General features: G+C 41.8%; 2 protein-coding genes across 2 annotated transcripts; one reads left to right on the forward strand and one right to left on the reverse strand.

The window, feature by feature from the left end:
* Nucleotides 1–247: 247 nt before the first annotated feature.
* ppef1 (protein phosphatase, EF-hand calcium binding domain 1) lies at nt 248–9657 on the reverse strand. The gene is made up of 18 exons (XM_070831810.1): nt 9603–9657; nt 8378–8410; nt 8003–8130; nt 7863–7923; nt 5885–6048; nt 5669–5783; nt 5094–5140; nt 4846–5012; nt 4694–4730; nt 4368–4517; nt 2937–3088; nt 2577–2814; nt 2299–2484; nt 2062–2204; nt 1502–1608; nt 1244–1407; nt 557–641; nt 248–474 (listed from the first exon to the last, which is right to left on the reverse strand). Exons 1-18 carry the CDS (start codon nt 9655–9657, stop codon nt 248–250), a joined length of 2259 nt encoding a protein of 752 aa, XP_070687911.1.
* A 3577-nt stretch (nt 9658–13234) lies between these two features.
* rs1a (retinoschisin 1a) lies at nt 13235–18356 on the forward strand. The gene is made up of 6 exons (XM_070835741.1): nt 13235–13289; nt 13718–13743; nt 14124–14250; nt 16630–16771; nt 17722–17917; nt 18204–18356. The coding sequence occupies exons 1-6, from the start codon at nt 13235–13237 to the stop codon at nt 18354–18356; spliced, it is 699 nt and encodes a 232-aa protein (XP_070691842.1).
* The last annotated feature ends 898 nt before the right edge of the window (nt 18357–19254 follow it).

The following is a 19254-nucleotide window of genomic DNA, read 5'->3' on the forward strand; positions in this document are numbered from 1 at the left end:
TTACCAAATGTCATGGCAATCCATTCAGTGTTTGTCGAGCCTGCTGGTGGCGCCAGATGAAAAAGTCAGTGGATCCTTAAAACTCAGAATTGTAAGGTACATCACCAAATCACTGCTATTTTTTAATGTTCAAGTGTTTAAGGGTGGAATTCTTCCTTTTAGATCAGACTGTGAAGAATTATTTCATGTTATCACTGCTTTCCCACTTTCCTTACTCCATTAGCTTCTCTGCTGACGATGCACGACTTCATGAATACTTCTCTCCGTCCACCTTTCCGTTGAGCTGCTGATCTTTGCTGTCCAGTTTGTGTACCACTCTGAAGGCCTCTAGGAACTCAGTGAAGTCTATACTGCCGTCCTTGTTGAAGTCGATACTTCGCGCCAGGTCATCGATGGCTCTGTCGTCGATGTCAACTCCGAGGTGGGCACTGAAGAGACGCCAGGTGTGACGAAACTCCTCGATGGAGATCAGACCTGAACACACATGCACCCACGTCACTGAACTTGTTTTGAGTTACTGACGCGTCATCTTCAGTGAGATTCAGTGCTGCTTTACCTGAATGATCTTTGTCTATAATGTTGAATATTATCTCAATGTCTGTCCTGTATCTGAACAGAGTTTCAGCCAAGTTTGGAGTGACCTGAAAGCAGAGAAGGTGCAAAAACAGAAAACTACTTAACAGCCACTAGCAGTAACATGTGATCAATTAAATGTTACACATCATGAAAAATTGTGTTTAAGATCTACGTAGTATCTCAATGCTATAAACAGTCTCAGTGTGACTGAGTAATGCAAGTGCCACCAAGTGCCTTTATTTCTGCACATATTGCATATTAAATTTCTCACTTCTGCAATCACATGCTTCCCTCCATTTTTCTTTGTGCCATCACTGGCCCATTTAGGAAGCCTTTTCTCTGCCATTTTTGTGTGGATGCTTGGATTCAGATTGCATTTAAACTACAGAAATGCCTCATATTGTTCCAGTCAGGTGAAAAACCTCAAGTATCTTCTTCTTTGAGGTGTTATTTTTGCATGCATGATTGCACACTTAAGAAAATTCACCACCCCTTTTACTTTCTGATCGCTTAAACCTGGATGAAGCAGACAAATGTTTTCTGCAAATGTAGTTGTGTAAAAGGTAAATACTTTTTAACATTTCCCTCTGAAATTAGTTAAATTACTGGGATCTTAAGCACTTGGGTAAATCCACCTCTGATATGACGACCCCTCCTTGCATCTAACCTGAGGCAGAGTAATCTCTGGTCCCATATCCTCAAAGCAGGACTGATACTGCACATTGCCATCTGGTGCCAGACGGGCTAAGTGTGGACGCAGGGTCCTCCAGGGCAGATCCAGTCTCAGCACAGACTCCAACACCTGAGCCCATTCACTGACCGACACACAACCTAGAAAAAAGACATGTCGACATATACCAACTATACGTGTCAACCTGTAAATATACATGCGATAAGTGAAGTAAATGGAGAGAGAAGAGTGCACCGGTGTTATTCTGGTCGTGCTGCTGGAAGCCTGACATCAGCTCAGAGCGATGGCTGAACAGCTTCTCCTTCAGGGCCCTGAGAGCAGAGCCTTCAGCAGCTCGTACTCTGCAAACACACGTCATTAACCTTGACTGAGCTTTTTTACAGATGTCTCAACAGACAAACGCAGAGAATCCTCACACTGGAGAGCAGGGGTGTACTGTTATTCAGCCCTGGACTTATCCACTAGGACTAGCCTGAGGGAGAGGGGGTGTGCTTGGGTCAAGTCGGTGAGGTCCTGGGACACACACTCAACACGCTTTCATGTGCACTAAAATGACAGACAGGGCTTGGACGGCTGGTAAAAACTTTATGGATTTTTTTTGACGGTCCACCGGACCACTGGGATTAGTCCCAGTAACCAGATGGCAAATACGCCCCTGTTGGAGAGGCTGGAACCAGCTGATAAACAACTTAAATTGATGGTCAAAATTGTTCAACTAATCGTTTCAGGACACCCAGCTGTGGGAAATCTGTCACATTTTACACAAACATACAGAAACCAGACACCTGTTGTACCTCTGTGTCAGGGTGAGTTTGCGGGTTGTGCGGCTGACTTGATACTGGTAGAAGCGTGGAACCAGCTCTCTGCCAACTTTGATGTAGGCACCACGGTTGCTTCCCTCCTCATAATAGTTTGATGCTGAGAAAATGGTTATCACCTATAAAAAAAAAAACACACACATATCTATTTCTCCAGACTCAAACATATTAGACTGTTGGACAATCTAAATTAATGCATTGCATCCTGTCTACCTGTCCGCCATGACAGAGCTCATATCCCTCCTGTTTGCACTCATGGGATCTGATGAGCAGCTGGAGTCCGTGTTGGAGCAGCAGTCTCTGGGTGACGTCAGGGCCGAAGTAGCAGCCTCCTCCTCTGAATGTGTTAGGAGTGCAGCCTTCTTGGGTTTTAGGGTCACTCCACAATATATCCACTATCTGCAGGACAGAGGAAAGCAGATAAAAGTATAGAATAAGACACAGAAGTTGAACAAGCTTCATTCATTTACCACTGAGTCCGCTCCTCTGACCTGTTTCCATTCCCGTTCGTGTTGCGGAGGAGAAGGAGGGGGAACAGAGGACAGAGAGTCCAGGAAAGGCACTTGCAGGACATTGATGTAAGGCATGCTGGGAGTAGACGGGCACGGACGAGGTGTGAGGCAAGACGGAGTTCGAGGAGAGCAGAGCGAAGACGAGGATGAGGAAGATGATGAGGAGGAAGAAGTGGAGGCGGTGCTGTCTTGCCGACTGAGCCTGCGTCGCCTTTTTCTACAGAAAAAAAAAAGGTAGAACAGAGTGTCTGTCACTTAAGAAAAGAAGTCTAAGTGCACAATGAATTTAATAAAACAAAACATGAAACATCTGTAACTGTCTGTGGGCTGCTGCCACACCTCTGGTTGGGGGTTCTTTGGTTCTTGCTGTGGCTGCGACTGCTGCTGGGACGAGAGCTGTCTGACGATCTCATCCTCTTCATCTGTCCGCAGGACTGACCGATGTCCAGCTGCTCCAAACTGCGTCTGGGAAACCTCAGGGCAGATTTCACCTACAAGAGCAGAGACAGGAAGGCAGAAATAAAGTGAGAACCCTTTAACATTAGTCAGTACTGAATTCAGACTAATGTTTTCAAATGACAGATTCAGTGTATTCCAGGAGTTACTTTGTAATGAATTGTACATGTTACCACACCCATGTCCTCCTCTACTTCAAGCAGCAATTTCCTGCATTTCTCAGAATTACTTAAAATAACTTCATGAGAGTAAGTGCCTTTAATTGTAATCCAATGAGAATGTTGTTGAAAACCCATGATTATTTTTAATTTGTTCGATTTTTTATCAAAAATGACAGTATGCTGGGCCAGTCACTCAAAAGAACTAAAGCACACCAACAGTAAGGCCTTGGTATGTGATGTGCAGCACTGAAATTTTAAAACCACTGCCACCGCAAATCTGCAATAATGAAAATTTTGAGGGCAGCAACCCCCCTGTTCTGGGAGGTAAAATTATTGTTTTTGTCAATGGTGTCTGGTGGGTTTGAGTAGTTCGATACAAAGCGCTGTTTCTTGTTAAACAAAAAGGATTCTACGGGTCTATTTCTGTAGGGGTCCTTTTAGTAATGCTGTCAGACACTTCAAATAACAATCTGAGCCTATCAGTGGCAAAAACAAGCACTTTTAGAGGATATACTTTCATTGGGTGCAATTTCTGCAAGGGATTAAATTACAGTCATTACATCCTGTTCACCGCCAGTGGAGGCAATCAACTGGACCGATCCCGAAAATCTGTCTGCCTACCAGTGATTTTGAACCCAAACTATGTAAAAGTAAAATACTGGAGTTATCCTTTAAATCACATTATTTCAGCATGGCTATATTCAGCATGGGTATTGTTTTGTTTTTAAAATCAAGCAGAAGCCAAGGCAATCAAACTGAATTAATTCAGGGATTAAACCATGCAAACACAAAATTAATATAACAGAGGTATTTTGATACAAAGCAGGACAAACCTTGAATTTCTAATGAGTTTATATTTTGCTTTTGTGGTGCTTTTTCAATTAAATTTTAGCATAAACACGTTGACACACATTTTATTGGTAATCCAGACTTGCTGCAGACAAAAAGGGCTTATGAACACGGTGTTGAAGAGATTCTAATGTATACAGAGTTAAACTAAAAACTCAGAAGCTTTGTGGAGACAACATCTAAATGGAGAATATGAATTTGAAGTGTTTTCTGACCTCTAGTGACCAAAATTAGTTAATGCACTTAAAAGACTGGATGCAGGACAGGTGGAGAATGGCTTTTTGTTCCTTTTTCCCCCACCGACCTTATGCCTCTCTATGGAACTGAGGAAGTCCAGGTCAGTCTGGTCAGATATCCCTCCGTGAACAATCAGGATCTTTCCATCAATGACTGTCGCGATGGGCAGAAGGCTGAAAACGTCCTGAAATAGCTGGAGGATCTCACGGCCGTGAGTCTGCACACAGTCACACACAGTAAGAAAAGAACTCATTTCACAACTGTGGCCCTCTGAGCCAGATGAACCCACCCAACTCCACCAGCTGTGACGGTCAGCAGTTACATGCTACAACCTGCAGCTGAGTTCTATACAAATAAGAGCAGAATAGTGATGGGTGTCTGAATTCACTGTACCTTGTACTTCTGCATGACTTCTTTTGTGAACCCATACCTGAAACAACAAGTAAAAACCTCACAATGGGACGTTGTTAGTCTAATCCAACCACCCATTTGAGGGACAAATGTTTTTGTTTTTTTTTCTAATTTGTACTCTTCTTCTAATTTACCTGAGGTTCATTATGTGGTCTTCATGGTTTCCTCGGTTCAGGTGCATGTAGTCAGGGTAAAGCAGAAGGTAGGCAAACAGGAGCACGACCACTTCGAGCGATTTTTTCCCACGGTCCACAAAGTCCCCATTGAACACATATGGCGTCTCCGCAGACGGAAGACCGTTCTGCACGACAGCAACATGCCGTAATTTTAACACATTGTCACAAATTCAAGAGCTCGAACAGAACTCTTATGTATGATTTACCTTATAGAATATGAGAAGTAGGTCATCAAGTCGCCCATGCAGATCTCCTGTAGCAAAAGGAAAATCACAACAATGGAAAAGTCAAAATGTTAATTTCTGCTGATTTTCAGACGATGCCTAAAATTCCTCAACGTTATGAAAACAGCGCAGTGAACTGCTCCACCTCAACCATCAAACAGTGTGTGTTTTACTCATAAGTATTCTTGAGTTTAATGAGATGTGAATCTGCAGGAGGAGGCAGCTTAGGACGAGGAGTCAAGTGCCTGATCAGTGTGCACATAAACAAGGTCTCTTTTCATGGAAGGCTGCCATTAAGATACAGTCAACTGTATTTAAAACACATTTACAGACATCAGCGACCATTTAACAAGTAAGCAGCTCATTTAGTTATTCAGTGGCTGACAGTGCTGTGCGACGTAGCGGGTGCACAAGCAGCGCCATCACTGACGCAAATCGTTGCAATGAGACTGAGACGTTTTCCACTTTTTTGTTTTGCTTTGCATGTGTGTCCTCAAAGATGGCATAAAATTTTGAATGTTGAAGAAACAAGTGAAACTGAGGTCACGGTCACTCACCACATACAGTGATCTCTTTGGTGTAGGAAGTTGACAGGTGGATGATGTTGGGCATCTGTTTGAGGAGCTTCTTGGTCTCATACAGCAGCTGCAAAACATATCTAGCATGTAGCGTCTGTGTGGAGGAAAAGCACTGAGTCACTAAACGCACCCAAAAATCTAAACCAGACAATCAAAGGGAAGAGCGAGAAACACCAAAAAAAACATATTCTGTACCTGCTGCTCCTTAAATGCACTGAGGAGAGCGTTGGTGTCAGAGACGGAGAGAGGGAAGGATAGTCGGGGCCCGGTGTACGACTCCGGAACAGGGATCAAGCTGTAGCAGGTCTCTCTGTCTAACCAGGGGTCGACCACCGGGTCCAGCAGCTGGGAGATCAAGTCTGGGGGAAGCGGTGCAAGGAGATTTTAACAAACTGACCACAAAACCTTATCAAGGCACAATGTGTACTGCATCCTTTCTGCTCTAAACATGGAATCATTGTGGAATCTACAACTGAGACGCTAAAAGTAGGCAATATCAATAAAATCTTCACCCACAGCATATGTAATCTTATTTCACAATGTCTATAGACTGACGATGCCACAAGAGGAACTCCACCAACTGTACACATCAAAGTCTGTTTATGGTTCTTGGAGAGTACTACTGCATATGTGAAAAAAAGTTGCCTATTGTCGCTCCAGAGAGAGCTGCAAGAAACCTGATAAACTGCCTTAAATGATGTCACATGAGTCAGCTTCACCTTTGGATAAACACAGAGTTTGAAAATAAACCAGATATGACGGTGAGGAGTTAGAAAACACTGAGCTTACCAGACCTCTGCGGCCTGCCCTCCTCTTCTCTACATCATCATACATTAGCTGCTATTAACCCAAATCTCTGATCATGGACAGTTCAGTCAGAGTTGTATTATGGGTAATGTAGGCACCAGGTTTTGACATTGAAGAGAAATGTATGGAATAAAGAAAGATGATATTTGTTGTTCCTCTTTATTTGTGAAAGGCCGCTGAGCAGCACTCAGATTGTGTCTTGTGCAGCAAGGATGAAAAAAATCTTTTCGGAGTAGAATAGAGAAGATATGCCCACTGAACTAAAACATATCCCATGCACAGATTTTAAACTGTAGTTCCTTGTAATGAACAGCTTGATATGACACCACATCCAGCTCTGTGTGCCCTCACTGTTATATTTAAAGACCACTCCAGTGTGCTAATGAAAACTGATGGCCCCCAATTTATGCACACAGACAAGGCACGAACAGGCACCTACCAACAGGCCTATTTCTCTTTTGTAAGTCTTTTATCCATTTCCTCCTCAGTATCTCTGAAATGCCCTCTATTCTGTCACACACAAACACAGATGCTGTATGTAATAAATGCAGACAACAGAGTCTGGCCTCTTTGCATCACTTATGCTGACTCAGTGTAAAACCCATGAGGCTAGTAGAGGCTGTAGATGTGAGGGCTGACCTCAGGAGTCTGCGGAGCATCGTGCTTTTTAGATGGACGAGTGGTTAAATACATACTTAAGCCACAGCTGTGTCAGTGCAACACACCAACACACTGGCCTCCACATTCAGAGCAGTTGCTAAGCAACAGGGTACACGCAATGGGCTTTCTAATCTACACCAAAATACAGTGGCATGACTAACAAAACTGGTGTTATATTGGTGGAGGTGAGAAATGCATCCGTATACAATCCTCCTATGTTAGAATGTGTAAAACACCAACTGACAAACTGGTTTAAATGACTGAATTACTAAAATTTCATCACTCAGTATTTGTATTTACCTAAAAAATCTGTTGAAAACATCCTTCTTTAATCATTCAGTTCCATATAATAGCACAACAGCATCAAATAAACCTACAAAGATAAAGTTTTAAGATCAACAACAATACAAAATGCTCAGAACAATCTGACAAACGTAAGTTTCCATATGTTGGACACAGGCGGAGGCTGAGGGTGGTATTAGTAGTGATTGATTTACGTGCAATTAAGTAAAACACACTCGTAGATCCTGCATTCACTGAAAATGTGTTATATCAAATCCATATGGCAGCACTAATAGACAATATTTCACTCTTAAATAAAAAGAGCTTTACCCCCAACGTTTTAAAAAAAAAACAGGGATGAAATCAGACTTTTAGATACACTTACATACACTACACATAAGAGAAGAGGATTTTGCTTCCTAACCTGGACCATTTCCATTCAGCTGGGTGAAGTTGTCGAGCATGAAACTGAAGAAACTGGAGAGCTGAAGACAGAAAAACAAAAGCATTGAGCATACATGTGTACTTTTTTAAGCTGCATGAGATGCGTGTGCTGAGAGTCACCTGTAGCTGGTCCTGTTCCCCGGCGTATTCAATGGACTGAAAGATGTTCCAGGTGTACCTGCGCCTTATCTCCAGGCGGGCTATGTAGCGCCGGTACCATCGCTGGATCAAAACAGCTGCCTTCATAGCTACGACACAAGACTAGCGGTTACATTTTTAGGTGGGAGACATATTTAAATAGCTGCAATCACATTCAACAACTGATTCTGATCCAAAAGCTGAGCCTCCAGCATTTTTTTTTTTTTATAAATAAGCACTCTAAATATATCATATGTAAAAATGTACAGAATGTACAGAAATGTACACACACACACACACACACACACACACACACGGATGCATGCACACGTCACATGTGTCAAAGATGGATCTTACTAAGTGCCGGGCTGGGAGTCTTAACTGTGTCATCTGTGAGAGGAAAAAGCAGCAATTCAGCACAAGAAACTGGTAATTGAATAAAATCACGTGCAAGGCAACACACACACACACACATATATATATATATAGTAAGAGAAATAACAAGACACAGGGGAGGACATGAGCAACAGTGGGACTGAAAAAAAACTAAGCAAATTAAAAGAGCTTTCAGGAGAAACAGCACTCGTTAAAGAGAGAAGAGAGACTGCAAGGAAAGAAAAGCACCATCTGTCAAACATCTGGGGAGTGTGTGTGCAACAAGTCTAAAGGAAAATTTGCTGCTGCAAAAATTAATTACCATCAGATATCAAACCGTGTGACACTGACATGCGTAAAACACTAATCCGTAATACTACTGCCATGATTACTGCTATTAATACACTCATCTATGGGGCACTTCACAAATAACGCTTCACAGAGGAGATAAAAACAGACTTCAGTATTTGAACATAAAAATCAATTAAATAAACGTTATGAAATTTGGTTTGGATATGCAGATGTGTGATTTACAACAAATTTAGGCTGATCGCAATCATCTTTAGTTTTATAATAGGACCGCAACTATTTTCATTCAGCAGTCAGTCAGCACTGACTCGATTGCTTCCAAGTTTTGTCTAAAACCCAGATTACATTGATGTAAAGCAGGGGAAAGTAGCAAATCTTTACCTTTGACAAGCTGTGAACAGAGAATGTTTGGCATTTTTGCTTAAAAAAAAAATAATTGAAATGATTAAATTACTTATCTTAATAGTTCCAGATTCATTTTCTGTATTTGTTACAGTGCCAGTTTTTAATCTGGACTGAGGAGGGGAAAACAGATATTTAGGGACTGTGACTTTAACAACTGGACTATCAGCTGTGTATGTAGACTTTACATTGGACATAAAAGCAAGTGAAAGTGAGTGTAAGGACAGAAAAATATGATATGACTACACTATGTTCCCCTATATTATTCATCTGAAAGGCCTCATTTAAGGTCTGATCTTGCATCCAATTAGCACTTATGGCCTATTTGGGATCAGCTCGTCTACCCACAGACCAGGTGTCAGCTCAAATTGATGCCAGTGCTGTTTTTTTTCCACACCTCTCCCAGGGTCCAAATGTCAGATTTTTCCAGCTGACAGGACGAGAAAAACATGCGTCAGTCCTGGATGGATCGAAGGGTCCATAATAACATAATTACCTGTTGCCACTCTTTTCCCTTTTGTCTCCGTAGCAACGGAGGTGCCACATCCCATGATGGCCAATGCTGATGCTGATGATGATGATGTGATGGGGTCACATCAGTCAGTTTATCCTGAGCTGGCAGCACTGGGTCACACCTGGCTGGTGGCATGGGAGACCTGAGAAAAACTGACTTTCACTCTTTGGTTTATCAGATGTCAGAGTCCTCTATAGAGTCTTACAAACACTTCATCCGGTCTCACATCACAGCAGCAGGGCTTGCTTCAGTGAGAGTTTTCTCCACAGTGAGAGGCCTCCTGGAAAATAGAAGTAGCTGAGCCACCTGATGCACTACTAAACCTTTTAAGGGTCGGGAATGAATCACACATGAACATGCATGTAATCAAGCTACAGCCAATATTGTTAGAATTATATTGTGATGGCTCAATCCAGCTTCCTTCAGCCCTTGAAAACGTGCTGGAAAATGATGCTTCATTTTACAAACCTCACAAAACGATAACAAAGCCCTGGGAACAACATTAGGCGCGTAAATGGCTGCCAATCACGCTCCAACACTCTCAAACGGCCCGTGCCTTTAACAAATCAGGAAATCAAATTAAAATCAACCTAGAAGGGGGAAATGCTCCTTGTGACGTACCGCTTCCCAGCATTTTCACACAGCAGTGGTGACGGTTTAGATAAATAATCAGCTGTTTGCGTTGGTTCCTACCTGCTGCTCGTATCCGCGCGATGCGGAAATCATGAATGGGACGCAGAATCCATGTGATGCACAAATAACTTCAAAGGTTGCGCTAGAAGTCCTCTCAAAAACTGTTGAGAGAAGGAAGTAATAGCGGTGAATTGTTTCCAGATAAGCTGCAGAGCTGCTGCTGCTGCTGCTGCTGCTACGGGAGGAGGAGAAGGAAGAGACGAGAGCTGAGGAGGCGGAGGCATCACCAGGTGAACTGAAGGCACAACACAGGAGGGAGGGCTGCTCCACTTTGCTGTTCCTCCTTAAATTACTTCAGCAGTATTTCACAGGTGATCACCACCATAACTCGGTCCAAACATAGAAATCATACCTGTGGTCCATCTGCAGCAGTTTACACTTCAGTTCTTGACCAGATGTTATGAGAAGTTCTAACCATGAGGCTTGCTGTGGGTCATCATGGTCCCCAGAGGATGAATTTTACCGATAAAGCAACTGTACGCAGGGACCACCTTCAGGCAACTTATGCCAAGTCTTTTCCTTGATTTCAAATCCAAAATGTGTCCAACTGAATTCAAAAAAGCTTTTTAAAAAGGCTGCTGGAGGGTTATTTGGACCATCAATTTTTAGTAGTTTAGTTTAGTAGAGACAGTCAGATCCAAAATAAACATCCACATGTGTGAGCACAGTAAATTAGTCTAATTTAGTCCTGAACTGATATAGAAGAGGTTACTGTATGCATGTAAGAATTTCCTCTCAGATGCCTGGAAGTCTGCTGTGGTCCAAAAGGAAGACAAAATTCAAAACTGGTTCACTCATGTTGTTGTAGGATTGTGGTGGAAACTTGGTTAAGTTGACAGGAGCAAGTGACAGACTTCACAATTAAAGCAGAAGCAGTTAGAAAACTGCCAACTCCCACTTTTTTCTGGCTGCGTTTTGTTTTGAAGGCAGAGCAGCCCGAACTACTGGATTTGACCTGGAAGTGAGTGCCCACCTTCTGCCCCAATGTCACCATTTTAACTCACTCATGCACTCTTAAACCTCAGCATTTGAGTTGTGCAACTTGAAATTGTTAAACTACTACTATTAATAAGCTCTCTCATCTTGCATAAAGGCAACAGATTAAAAATTGGAATAAAGTCTTTAATGATAAAAGTTAATAAAATAAATAAAATTCTTGATTGTCCAACTCTTCATGCTGCGGCTCTCGTATGAATCCTCCGTCGCACAAGACTGACAGCAGCAGTGATCTCCTGCAGGGTGATGGTCTTTAGTCTGTTGGTTTTTGATAGCCGGGAAGCCTCCGAGCTCACCAGCCTGAGCAGGACAGGTCTGGGAAAACTGAGGCGGCTGACCAGGAAGTCTGGACTTCGCATCCCAGCTGAACCAGCCTGCAAAGATGAAAATAGTCAAAGGAGGCTTTGAGCACCGGGAAAGACGACATTACTTTGACCCACTTTAATATTAAAGTCATCCTATGAAAAATAAGAATCTTTGATCACATTGTAAACACATGTCCACTCAAGTTACAGCTTTCACTGTCCTGACCTCTTTATGAGTCCTGTAGATGAGAGTGGAGTGAGCTCGACTCCTCTTCTTTGTTTGCAAAGGAGTCCTGCGCACTGCTCGCATAGGAGCCTTCATTTCACTCAGTTTAGTGAAAAACACACAGCTCACAAAAAGAAAGCTACAGGTGAGATTTAATACAGGTTCATCAGGAGGGCAGCAGGAAGGAGAGCAGCAGAGAAAAGAGTGTGTGAGGAGGGAAAGTGATGCTTTATAATGAGCACAAATTGAAAACAGCTTTCCTTAATTAGGCTTAATTACTTCCACCCACCAGACGTCTTTAGCCTGAGTATCTACAGTAGAAAGAAAGTTCACGAACATGACTGTCCGCTCTTTTGTTTTAAACATCACTGATGATGACAAATAGCCATTGTAATTCGTAATTTAAATGATTTACAAAACTTTGACACTGATAAAACAATTCAGTGTCATATTGATTTTAAATCTGACTGTTATCCTCTAAAATGAGTAATACTTTTAAAAGGACAAAGAGGTTACAGCATGATGCCTGGAAATCTGCTCCAACAGAAACACACACACAGAGACAAAATTCAAAATTCAAAACTGGTTCACTCATGTTGTTTTTAATTGTTTTATTATCTGTGTAAGATATTTGGAGTTAATTCCCTAATTGTTCTATATGCAACAAAAACAAACACATATGCACCTTTTTTTTGTTCTTTGCCATTTATTCATGCTTTCACTATATGAATGTTTGAGATGAAGTTTTGGATGCCATGGTTTTATTCTTGAGATAACAGCAGGTGAAGAATGCTAATCATGGTTGCGTCTAAAAGATAAATATATGTTGCTATTGTAAAGCTTTAGCTTTGAACATTTTTTTTCATTTTACTCCCTCATTTTATCATTATTCTTTCTTTCTTTCTTATTTATCAAAATTAACATAATAATACAAATGGCAAATGCAATAAACATATGAGGAGAGACATAAATTCACCAAAAAGTAGACCTTCTGGTCAATTATATGGATCACAAGGCCCAGCATAAGCCATCACCACCCTCCAGCCCCTTCTTTCTCACTCTCTTGCACACACACACACACACACACACACACACACACACACACACACACACACCCAAATCTGTCACAAACCCGATTGACCACTCTGGCTTTTGCTTTTTTCTGCAGGATTTTTGACTTGACCTCTGCGGCTGTGCAGTGATTTCCAGAATGTATGGCGGTGGTCGTTGATGGTGGTGGGTGAACAGCTGTAGGAGGGGCTTTGCCAGATAAGGACGGCATTAGGTAAAGCCATTAGTGTCCTGTGGATTATTGTAATCCAGCCTCTCTATCACTGCTGGCTTGGTTGTTCAGTGTGCAGTGGGTCTCGTCTGGTTTTGGACAAGGTTGGAAGATGGCTCTCAAAGCGCAGCGTTTCCTGCTGGCCCTGCTTCTTCTGGGAGCAAACGGTACGATTTCAGTCTTTACTCTCTGGTCCTCGTGAACCCATTTTCTGGTATAGAACTGTAAAGTCAGAAATCTTTGAATGACTTAAGTCACCTCAAACTGGACAACATATCGAAAGAAACCTCTGAAACTCTGACCTCAAAGGACAAACTGACTCCTACGTGAGAATTTTACGAAATATAGCAAATTTCCTTACTAATCCTTGAGATTATCATCCAGGATTTTCTTTGAAAACATAAAACGTAATTGTCTGTGTCTGCATTGTATTTATTTATCAATTCTTAATGTGGATAAATTGACAGATTGATGTACAGATTTTGTTTGCTACAATGGGTGACTACTGTGTCCTAACACAGTCTTCTTTTTTCCTCCTCTGTGCTTCATTGGCTTGCTGGCATTTGTTTTGTCTTTCTGTCCATCTGTCCAACAGTCTTCATCAGCATTCCTGCTCAAGAGGTACGAAGAAACCTTAGCAAAAGAGATGTTTTAACTCTTACAGCATTAAAATCAGCAGAATTTTACATAAAGTGCAGTTCAGAGTTCTTTTATACACTTTTAGATCAGCCACACCAGAGACAGCTCAGCTTGGAGTTTAGCAATCTCTCTCCAGTTGACATTGGTCAATGTCAAATGATTGCCATTGAAAGAAACAGTGGAAATCTGCTGTAATGCTGCAATAATGAGATATAAGAGGGCTCCGTCTCTTTGCTACATTCATTAAATTATTCTTTTTACATTTCATTCTTTGCAATGTAGCTGCATTTCCAAATTTTTTGTATTTCTTATACTGTTTAAGATTATTCCTATTAAATGTTGTTTGTGTGTGCTTGTATGAGGCGGCAGTGTCTGAGGCATGGACCAGCAGGTCTTGCAAATGTGACTGTGAAGGAGGAGAGTCCCCGACTGAGTTTTCTTCCATTGGAACCGGCTCTTCCATGGTGCGAGGGCTGGACTGCATGCCAGGTAAGAACCATCAAATACAGTCTTCTCTGCAATGACAGTTTTTTTTAATGCCAGTAACCTGTGACTTTCATAAAAATGCATCCATTCATTAGTAAAATTTTTTGATTTAGAGCACTTAAATCTCAAACTGATATTGTATCCATTCATGGTGGATTTTTGTCTCCTCAAATAAAGAACATTAACATTTCACATCACATGCACACTTAAACCACACACTGAGCACAGATTTTGTAATCTCTAATGAGGTCACTAATTGACCCACTAATTAAGAGACTATTGTTGATTAAATGATTAAAATGAACCATTAAACTAATAATAGTACTTGTAACAAGGACAAAATTGTGATGGCTGTGTTAGATTCAGATAATGAGCATGTAAAGCTGTGAGCTGACCGTCGATTATTTTCTCAATGAATGGATTCGTCTTTATTGATTATGAAATCCAAAACCACAAATCTTCACATTTGAGAGACAGAAACCACAAATTAAATTTTTGGGGCATTTTGCTTGATAAATGACTGATTGGTTAAATTCCCCTTGATTGATTAATTGACAAATCCTTTAATCTCTACAATGTAGATGGACATGTGTGTGTGTGTGTGTGTGATAGAGATAGAGACAGAGAGGGGGCATCTCTATATATACAAGTATGCATGAGTGCATTAGACTCCAGATTTGACGCCACAGGGTGGACATGCTCCACTGGTCATCCTCGGAGAAGGCGATGCAGATGGAGTCATGAAAAGAAACATTAATACCTCTGCCAAGGCTGTACAGTCCACTAAATGTGCTATTTCAGTAATAGAAAATGGTTGTCTGAATCTGGATCCTCATTTCCATCAACATAAACGCAATACAGACAGATAGAGACAATCATTGGATACACACGGCACATTTTTTGCTCAAAGTTGCTCACAATGTTACTACTGATGGATCCACATACAAAACTACTCACTTGGTTGAAAGCAAAAGTTCATTCTTGTCTTTGGAAACAGCAGCTAACAAAATAATCTCACTACAACCTCCATCAGATGTCCGCTTTCGATCATATCACATCATATTCATCAGCAAATGGAAATCTCTGTTTTACCCATCATTTTAAAGACTTGGCCCTGGGTTTAACTTTCCACCAAATCTAGTGAAATCTGCTTTTTTTCAAAAACAAAAAAAACAAAATTATGAAGAATCAAGTCAGGCTGAAAGAAGAAGAAGGTAGAATTGATGTGCACTGAAAGGGTCTTTCCTCAGTGAAGCAATTTGTGTCAACTTAGCCACAAATCACACGGCAGTCGGTGATGGAGAGGAGAAAGAAGTTCAGCAGATTGTCATTATCTCAGGACATGATGCTCAGGTTATGGGGCCCTTAATAAACTCTGCCGATCGCACAATCACAGAAACCAGTAATTACCATGACATGGTCCCTGTGATGATAAATAATGACTGAGGCAGACTGTCGTGCTCGTTCTCTGACTTTATTGCACCTTGGGCCTCACCTTTGGCTTCCACGCTAATTCAGCCGTCTGAATCTGTTTTATTTTAGCTGTGAAATACATTAGGGAGGACTACAGAGTCACTCACAGTGCTGTTATGTAAACACTTATCTCCTGACTCACACAGGCGCTGCTGCAGCTCTATGCATTGTATTATTGGGATTAGGCAGGATATGACCCTGTGCCAGATAATCTTAAGCCAGTAGTAAACAAAAGCGCAGCAGATATCTGCACCACGTAACCACAGCTGATGTTTTTTCTGAAACTGCTGAGAAAAAAAAAAAAAAAAAAAACTCACTCATGCAGCTCTCTCATCTCTCCCATTCATACTTCCAAAAAGTAAGCCCATGTTTACTAAGCCAACAATAGTCTTGCTCTCATGTGATTTTAGTGGAAGTGAGAGGGCAGATTGACAGATGAAAACATGGGAGCAACACCGAGCTAAAGCTGTGGAGAGTAGAACATGGCCATCTGTCCGCCTGCCGCCCTAATGGACATCACTGATCTCTGATCACTGTGGAGAATTAAACTGCAGGCTTTTAGGATGGGATATGGGTCACACTGGGGCTGCTAACTGCAGGGGCTTTGGGGGCGGAAGGGTGTGAGGATGGGAGTCAGCAGGGGTGAGGATGGAGAGAGGGGAAAGGATAGAGAGATGAAGAATTAAGCACCTACAAGAGCTTAGTGATGATCATTTGCTGGTCACATTTCAGTGTTTTACTGCTTAGCTGCTAGCAGGCGTGTTTGTGTTCTCTTCTATCGTAGGCAGTGGGTGGAGTGGGGGGGTGACCTTGAAGTCCATGCAGCCAAGAGAAAAACAATTAACTGGAATAACAAAAGAAATGTAAATCAGGACCTCTGTTATAACTTTGGCTTTGATGCTCTTGCAGAGTGTCCGTACCACAAGCCTCTGGGCTTTGAGGCTGGATCAGTGAGTCCAGACCAGATCACCTGCTCCAACCAGGACCAGTACACAGGCTGGTTCTCCTCATGGCTCCCGGACAGGGCCCGGCTCAACAGTCAGGGCTTCGGGTAAGTACAGGCCGACTAGATAGTAAATTTGCAGAGATGTACAGCGGCATGTATATTTAATCTCTGGCAATGATTGCTAAGATTTGTTTTGATTTTAACCCGCAAAATGTTGCTCTTGCCAGAGACGGCTGACTGTTCTGTCTCAGTGAAAAGACCCTAATAAATAAATGTCTGGGCACTTGCCATCTGTGAGGAACAGTATTAGCAGAAATGCACTCAAAAAATGTAACCCGTCTCTCATTACGTAAGGTGCATTTGGTAAGGTCGACATACCAATATGCTCTTACTTGAAAACATTAAAATATAAATAAGACAGGCAATGCAAGAAGATATATGGCAACTGCTGACTCTGAGGAGCTGTTGTGCTATTACATTGAAAGCTATTAGTTGCATTTGTTTTTTCCCCTCCAAATATTACAAAAGCACATAACACAAGTCACACAATAGACTTGTGTTATGCATCAGACTGGGAACTGAACCTCAATCCTAAATCTTTTACTCTATTGAATATTGAAGAGTAACTTAAGGACCCTTTAAAATCATGGGATCCCATGACATCACTAGTGGGTGTGGTTACAGTTACAACAAGGCCCACGTCTGACCACACCCAACCAGTCCACTGCTGGTTGGGGGTCAAGGATGAAACGGCCTTGAAACCAGAGAGGCCTGTAAAATACAGCTTTTTTAGCCTGATGTTAGGTCACTTTTTAAAATGCATAAAGAGAAATATCAGCTCTGTATTTTGTGGTAAAAAAGAGAAAAAGAAGAGAGCAATAACAGTGAGAATTAAAGCCCCACAGAACGTAAATAAAAAGAGAGAATATAAGAAAAGGAGCTGGATAAGAAAAAACAATTTTAGCCCTACATGTTTAAAAGTGGTAAGCACAGACACGTGTGTGCATGTGTTGGTAACCTGTGTGACTGCTCCGGTGGTTGTGTTTCTCCTCCAGGTGCGCCTGGCTGTCAAAGTTCCAGGACAACAGTCAGTGGCTGCAGATTGACCTGAAGGAGGTGACGGTGGTGTCAGGGATCCTCACTCAGGGCCGCTGTGACGCTGACGAGTGGATCACCAAGTACAGCGTTCAGTACCGCACAGACGAAAAGCTCAACTGGATCTTTTACAAAGACCAGACTGGAAACAACAGGGTCAGTTGGAACCAGCCAAAACTAACAAAACACTATAAAGCATATGTGACGCAAACAAAACACTAGGCAACATCTCAGGTGCCAGTGGTCTCATCCACACAAAACTTAAAAGGACGGGGTACATTTTGACAACAGTTTTGCCTTTTGAAAACATCACACTGACTGCCCAGATAGTGATGTCATAATTAATTAATCTTATAATTAACATTAAAAGCATGTCTGCTTTTTTCAGTCAGTGTTAATGTCTCAGCTAATCCATCCTGCCATTTCACTCCTCTCTCCTCAGGTGTTTTATGGAAACTCTGACCGCTCCTCGTCTGTGCAGAACCTCCTGCGGCCGCCCATCGTAGCGCGCTACATCCGCATCCTCCCCCTTGGATGGCACACACGCATCGCTCTGCGTCTGGAGCTGCTGCTCTGCTTGAACAAATGCATGTGAACCTCTTCTCCTGCCGTCCCTGAGGCCTTGTCCCAAAACTTCATCTACACCTAAAGCCCCATCGTCAGAGTGCACGGTCTGTTACTACATCCACAGATTTGGCCCCCTCCAGCTACACGTATAAAAAAACACAAATTCAGACAAAATGATTCTGTTTAAAACCTTCTAAAAATACAAACAGAACAGTTTTACTTGTGATTTCATTAAAATATTTGTTTGATATGCTTAATGAGCTTTCATTCACTGCACTCCCCATTGTCTGTGTTAACCCAGTCTCACACTGGGGGCTTTAATTTGGTGAGTTCTCAATGGATTGTTCTGTTTGCAATGAAATGGCATAAATTCAAAGCAATAATTAGGCATTGAGAGGGAGAGGCAGCGTTGCTATGGAGGTTGTATTCACCGGTCTGAAGCAAGCTCTTCCAAAACATTTGTATCCTTCTGTGACAGGTCTATGAAATACAGGGAATTCATAGCTCTGGACCTCTCAGTCTCTCCCCTTTTTTTTCTTTTAAGGACAAGGCTGGTGACATTTTTCTTACCGTTGACAAAGCCCATGAATTGATCCTACCAACAGATATTGTTTGTTTATCTTAATCTATTATTTCTCATATTTTTATTCTTATTACTCTTTAAAGCTATTAAAAACATATCACTGAGACCCCCTATTGCACTAAGTGATATGTTCCTTCATTAAAAAGAATATGGACATTGTAGTTTATTTTGAGTCAATGATATACATCATCTTGCTGCTCTAAATGCTCAATGTTTCAGTGTGTATCAAATGTGTATTAATCCGCAGCTGAAAGTAGTTCCAAACAAATGTACCATTTACTCCTGTTTAAGTAATGTTTGCTAAAAACAACAGTGCCCAGCTGGCATTACTCATCCTTTTTTT

Source organism: Pempheris klunzingeri, chromosome 1 (genome assembly GCF_042242105.1).
Source record: "Pempheris klunzingeri isolate RE-2024b chromosome 1, fPemKlu1.hap1, whole genome shotgun sequence".
Lineage (NCBI taxonomy): Eukaryota > Metazoa > Chordata > Actinopteri > Acropomatiformes > Pempheridae > Pempheris > Pempheris klunzingeri.